The sequence below is a fragment of the Dama dama genome, chromosome 3 (assembly GCF_033118175.1).
Source record: "Dama dama isolate Ldn47 chromosome 3, ASM3311817v1, whole genome shotgun sequence".
NCBI lineage: Eukaryota > Metazoa > Chordata > Mammalia > Artiodactyla > Cervidae > Dama > Dama dama.
Window position 1 is genome coordinate 59,584,080 of NC_083683.1, and position 6,812 is coordinate 59,590,891.

At 35.3% G+C, this 6,812-nt stretch overlaps 1 protein-coding gene across 1 annotated transcript; it reads right to left on the reverse strand.

Moving 5' to 3' along the window:
* Positions 1-1,589: 1,589 nt before the first annotated feature.
* Positions 1,590-5,576, reverse strand: LOC133043364 (lysozyme C-3-like). The gene is made up of 5 exons (XM_061124175.1): positions 5,441-5,576; positions 4,970-4,974; positions 4,071-4,233; positions 2,676-2,751; positions 1,590-1,644 (listed from the first exon to the last, which is right to left on the reverse strand). The coding sequence occupies exons 1-5, from the start codon at positions 5,574-5,576 to the stop codon at positions 1,590-1,592; spliced, it is 435 nt and encodes a 144-aa protein (XP_060980158.1).
* Positions 5,577-6,812: the final 1,236 nt, after the last annotated feature.

Genomic DNA, 6,812 nt, shown 5'->3' on the forward strand with positions numbered 1-6,812 from the left:
AGCTAGGATTTAAGATTCATGTCAATTCCATGACCTTTTCAGTTTACCACATTATCTTGAAGTTTAAGTGAAAGGGAAGGAATTCTATTGCAATGTAATTCTCATCCCTCAACAGGCTATAACTTCTTTGTCTATCATGTGTCTGATTTTGGATCCCAATATAGTTGTGCAAACCCATTTTACGTATTTATTTTTAAGGTGTGAGTTTTCTCTAAGTGGTTGTTCTAACACCAGGAATGCCATGGAACAATTAGAGACTATTTAAATATCAATATTCTTAATATGCACAACTGATAATTGTGGAAAGCTTTGGATTTCTTTGTGCATACTTTCTTTATATTATTTCTGTTATCTTTAAACGTCCACAGTCAATACAACTAGAACTTAGGCTGGATCTCACGTCTTCTTTTCACTTTATGAACATATATTTGCCTTTCCACATAGATCGTTACAAAAATTCTTTCTCAATTTACTTAACAGTTGGGCTATCATCACTCAGAAATTATTTTTCAAACACGTCGTAAAGCATAATCTTGTTTACAAAGTGATGGAAATGTTCCCATTTTAGTTTTCTCTTTCCAGAAGAGTATTCTGATTTCATTTCTCTATTAAGTATGAAAGTAGCTTGGCAGTTCCTGTCAAAATTGAAAATGGACTTATACAACCCAGCAATCCACTCAGGTATTTACCCCAGAGAGATGTCTTCTTTCCTCCTAAGAACTTCTATATAAGTATTCATAGCAACTTTATTCTTAAATAGCCAACACCTGTAAACTATCCACATTTTCTTGAACAAGTGAAAAAAACAACCCTAAAAGTAGTGAAAAATCATTTAAGAAATTGAAATGCTATATTAGAAATTTCTGTTTAATGAAAAAATGCAGTAAAGGAGGAAAAGTGGAACAAAAAAGGCATGAGACAGGTACAAATAAAATATAAAATCACAGATGTAAATCCAACTATATCAGTAATAACATTAAATGTAAATGGATAAGAGAAGAATGAATACCAATTCTTCACAAACTCTACCAAAAACCAGAAAAGGTACCCAACCCATTTTATGAAGCAAATATCATCCTGATACCAAAATTAAAGAAAGACATCACAAGAACAGAAAGCTAACAGATCAATCTTTCTTATGAATGTGGATGTAAAAATCCTTGACAAAATGCTATCAAACTGAATGTAACAACACATAAAAAGAATTATATCCTATAACCTAATGGATTTTCCCCAGGAATACTAGTTAGTTCAACACCTGAAAATCAGTGTAACACATCACATCAATAGGATAAAAAAACAGAAACAAAATGATCATCTCAGCAGACATAGAAAACAGCTTTGAAAAAATCCAACACGGTTTCATCATGAAACTACTCAGCTTTTCCATGCCACCCTATGGAGAAAGATGAAACAAATGGTACTAAGGCTAAAACATAGCTCCCTTGTAATATACATACCTCAAATCCTTTGGGAGAACAAAATAGTTTATCAGTACACGAAATAGAGTCTACAGACCGATTCAAGTACTGCTATTTATTAACTGGAGTTAGGTGTACCAAGGACTTCACATCTCCCCCAAGCCTTCACTAGAGCACAGAATGCCGAACACAAATGTTGAGTCCTGTGTAGTCCACAACACAACTGCAGAGTGCATTCCACATTTACTTAATTCCAAAAATAATTTCAAGATATGACAAGGAATTAGTAGAGCCTGTAATACCTTAAAAACTCTAGAATCCCCTAAAATAAATTGAGGAGTAAAAGAATAAGATTCTGAATCACTGAAAATAGATTGTTTCTATGTAGTAAATTGTCTAGCATAAACCTAAAGCTGTAATTTTCAGTTCTCAGTAGCATACTTGGGAATATTCCCTCGCTTCTCTCATAAGTTGGATAAAAGAGCTCTCGCCTGGGACTTTCCTGGTGGTCCAGTTGTTAAGACTCCGCCATTCCAGTGCTGGGGCTAGGGGTTGATTCCTGGTAGTGGGGTCGGGGTCTAAAATCCCACCTGGCTCGAGGCATTGCCAAAAGCCCCCGCCCCCCTCCCTCGCCATCAACCTTTTTTTTTTTTCGCCCCATCACATGGCAAGTGGTCCCCTGTCCAGTATCCCCTGTGTTGGGAGCAAAAAGTCTCAACCACTGGACACCAGGGAAGTCCCCAGCTCTCCTCTTTAATGCTTAATACATACCATGCTCTGTAACATGAACTTACTTAGTGTTGTAGGCCCATTAGACTTCAAACACAAACATACGAACAAACTCATAGAAAAAGAGGTCAGATGTGTGGTTACCAGAAGTAAGAGGCTGAGGGGTGAGGGGTTAGAATTAGACAAAGGCAGTCAAAGGTACTACAAACTTCTAGGTATAAGATAAATACTGAGGATGTAATTTAGAATGTGATCAGTACAATTAACACTGCTATATGTTATAATGAAAACTGTTGAGAGTAAAGACTAAGAATTTTCATCACACATTAAGTTTTCTTATATTTCTATAATTCTGTATCCATATGACATGATGGATGTTCACTAAACATTGTGACAATAATTTCATGATGTATGTAAGTCCAATCATTAGGCTATACTCCCTAAACTTCTACAGTGCTGCATGTCAATTACATCTCAATAGAACTGGAAGGAGAAAAAAAAACAACCCAAACAAAACCAACATACCATACTGTAATGCCTTGCTCACTGACAGTCTTCTTTGCACATGCTACAGCTTTAGCGATGTCATTTTCCATTAATGATGAAAATAAGGTGGTGAGAAATGAAACAACACTCACAGAAATTTCATTTAAGTTTATTCTCTTAGGTTGACGAAAGAACAACTAAATTCTCTTAGGTTGAGGAAAAAACAACTAACATTATTTTTTAAGAGTGAGGGTATCTGTGAATGTTGGGAGAAAACTCTTTCTTTATTCTGTCCAATTTGGTGTGAAATAAAGCATTCTGTTTCTCATTCTCCAAAGTCATTGGAACCTCTGGAACTATTGAATATTGTGATAGAAATTTCTTTTTCTTACTAAGCACCACAAAAACAGAACAAAACAAATAAGCAGAAACTGGTCTAGCAGTTGTTTGCTTAGCAATTCTATTACTGGAAGTTTAACCTAAAGAAGTAATAAGGGATGCATCCAAAGATGTGTGTACAAGATGTTTCATAGCAATTAATAAAAGGGGAAATTAAAGGAGAAATTATAGCCTAAGTCCTTAATAGTGTGAGTTGGATAGATAAATTATAGAATATTTATTTAGTGGAATTTATTCATCTTGAAATATAATAAAGATTGTTTCTGTTGATAAAAATAATTTTGTATAATAAAGAGCATATTGTAAAGCAATAAATTTACTACAGTTTCTTTTTATGTGAAACACATGGCTTACGTGTTCATATGTGGGATGAATGCATATATATTGGTGGCTTAGCTGGTAAAGAATCCACCTACAAAAAAAAAAAGAATCCACCTGCAGTGCAGGAGACCTGGGTTCGATCCTTGGGTTGGGAAAATCCCCTGGAGAAGGAACATATATCCATTCCAGTGTTCTGGCCTGGAGAATTCCACGGACGGTATAGTCCATGGGGTCCCAAAGAGTCAGACACGACTGAGAGAATTTCACTTCACAGATTATAACACAAAATATTTTTTAAAGTAAATTACCTGGTTACAAAAGATATTCTTAGGCTAATCTTCTTTATTAGGAATTTTAATGTATGAAAATTTAACAATATAAATTTTGGATTGTCCTGCAATATTTTGTGCACCTAAGATTGCACATGTTATCTCTATTTCAAAAGAAACTCAATAGAATATTTATTTCACTCCAATTAAACAAATGTGTGAATTAACCTGTATGTTAGCAAACAGCAACCTTTTAGGATACCAGATCTTTAATTTCTTAGTTAAGAAATTAGGAGAAGGATAATAGAGAGTTTACAGAAGTTATGGTGGAATTTTTCTAGGTCCCTAATGAACTCTTTGAGACATTTTCATTTCTACTGACCTCTATTCTTATAGGTATAACCAGATGGGGCCTGAACCATCACTCAACATCATATTGTTTTACCGCTGTAGGACACGTGACAGCCATCAACTGCTCTTGGGGTTTTACCATCATCACACCACCATTTGCTGTTGATCTGAAATATCCCATAATTACTGCTTTCACTGCTAGGATTGTAGTTTGTAGCTTTTGTGTTATAACCACTTTCCCATTTGGTCAAACAACCCTGAATAAAAATATTTTTAGATTATAAACAGCAACACAACTAGACTTAGAGTTCATAGCCCAGTTAGTTCAATTTAACTAATTCTATTTTAGTAATGACTTATTTATAAGTATAAAGATGTATTTACTTGTGAAATATTTTAACACTTTTGTGTTAAAGGGCTCTTAAGAGAATTCTTTCATTAGCAAATCATTTGATAATAGCAATGGAGCAAGATATATTTTTTAAAATATTACAAGACTCTCTTCTGCTCCTGTCTCTCAGGTAAGATTGAGCCTAGAATAGAAAATCAACAGAATTGTTGAGTGAGTTTGGTTGTTTGATGCAGATGTATACACTAGTGGAAAAATACTTTTATTAGAAAAAATGAGGACTTTCTGGGAGAAAGAAAATTTCTTATGATACCTAGAGGTGAATTTGGGTATCAAATCTGAATCCAGACAATAAGAATCATTGAATAGGAAAGATTATATCATCCATCCATCCATCTAGCCATTGGCTCATTCATTCAAAAATAGTTATGGAGAGGAAATGTCTGAATTCTACCTGAAAAATACAGTGATGACATTGACAAATACGGACCAAAATATAGAGTAACTTTTCCTTAGGGAACATCTTGAATTCTATGTAAGAAAATGAAAAATAATGAACTAGAGTAAGAATAATAAAACATCATTACATACCGCATTTCCAGGATCCTCAGATAAATACTGATTGAGGGGAAATAGTTCTTAACTATCCCTGTTTTAAGAGTTCAATGTAAGTTTTAAAAAACCTTGCTGTTAAAAGCCCAACATCATGGGAGGGGGATTGAAAATGTGAAAAACATAGTCTTATTCAGGCTTGAAGAACCCAACTTCTAAACTGGAAATGGATAGAGTCAGACACCAAGTGCTTGAAAGAGATATCACAGGTGCTGAAATATATCTTATAGTCAGCTTTCATGTGCCGGCTGGCAAACGTAGTGGTGCTGGAGGAGTGCATGGGAACCTGGCATGCTTAGAACGGTATAGAATTTGCACTCCCCATGCCTCAATCCTTCAGCTTGTACATCTGATTCTAAAGGACCAAGTTGATGTAAGTGTACAAACCCTCCAAGAAAGAAAAAGGCCATTCACTCAAAGTCCCTTTCTTATTATTCATCCTCTATTAGTATCTGTTCCACACCTGGCTACCTATTTGGAAGGAGGAAGAAGAGTTAAGTTACAGTTTGCCAGACTGACTCCCTTATAGCCATCCAATCCAAGTTCCTCCAGAGTTCTGGCAAGCTCACATCTCTCAAGGACCTTGCCTTGGACAGCGACAGAAAGGAGGAGAAACCTCAGAATAATGAGAGCCTTCATGTGGACTGAGAAGCCAGACGTCCAGACTGACCAGGGTGAGCTGGGCTTGCTATTTAACATCTTTTCACTTCCCTCTTATTTCACTGGTTTGGTCGCTCCACCCTCTGAGACATGTGGAAAACAGGAACAGCTTATTGGTCCACTGACTTAAAACTTTTCCTTCTTACGTTTGAAGAGAGATATTCTGATACTCTAAGAATTAACCTGCAAGAAAATAATGAAATGAGATTGCTTAAAGACATTTCTCAGGAAAAACTAAAATTAGCACTATTGCCAAAAGAGGAATTTCCTATTTTATTATGAAGTTGAATAAGCTTAAAGGAAAAAAAAAAAAAAACCTGAATGAACATTTTACTCAACGGAAAATGAGCTCCCATCTTTGATTAACATGCATTTACACTAAGTAGTTTTATATGTCTGCAGGATATTGTATTTATCTTTTTCACTTAAAATTATTTTATATACACTTTTCACAAAAGAACATGACACCTGCCTGTTTTTCTGATCAGTATATATAGCACAGCACCATGTTGCTCAACCAGATTCTTACACTAAATATTTTGCTGTCTATTGTAAATTCTTAATTTATAAATCCATGTCTTAGTATGATTAGTAAGCATCGTGCGAATAACATTCCTAACTCCTTTCTGACAATGCCTTACTTCAATTTCCATGTTAGAACATAAAGGGTCATTGTAAATCAAGGGAACTTTATACTAAAACCTACAGAGGAGTAACAGAATATGCCACCCCAAAATCTTCCCTTTTGCCCAAGGATTATTTTGAGCTGAAAGCAATTGAGAAGAATCAGATTCCAGAAATGTTCTCTTCTCCCCTTATCATCCTGAAAGCAGAACACAAATTTGTGCAGAAATTAATCGCCAACAACCCTTGACACATACCAGCCCCAAGACAGCACCAGAAGACTACAAAACAGCCATTTTGACTGTCAGTTTGTAATGTATTTATCGTCCCGGAAATTTGGCACCCTGGGAAACCTAGTACTCTCTTTCCTCTCAATATATGTTGTTATTTGGTCAATATGATCTATAAATCCAAATTCCAGCCACTTCTTTGCGTTACTCATCTCTGCATTTCTCATAAGTGTACATGAGATGTATATGTTAATATACTTGTTTCATTTTCTTTTGTTAATCTGTCTTTGGTTAGAGTTAGTTAGTTAGTTCAGTCACTCGGTCATGTCTGACTCTTTTCAACCCCATTAATCGCAGCACG

Bases quoted from the DNA above. Each gene is read 5' to 3' on its own strand.
- LOC133043364 (XM_061124175.1), bottom strand. From the start codon at position 5,576: ATGAAGGCTCTCATTATTCTGAGGTTTCTCCTCCTTTCTGTCGCTGTC. The intron at 2,752-4,070 runs GTAAAACAATAT...CCTTATTTTCAT, and splicing joins CTGTCACGTGTCCTACAGCG to CATTAATGGAAAATGACATC. The intron at 1,645-2,675 runs GTATGTTGGTTT...TGCACTCTGCAG, and splicing joins GAGCAAGGCATTACAGTATG to TTGTGTTGTGGACTACACAG.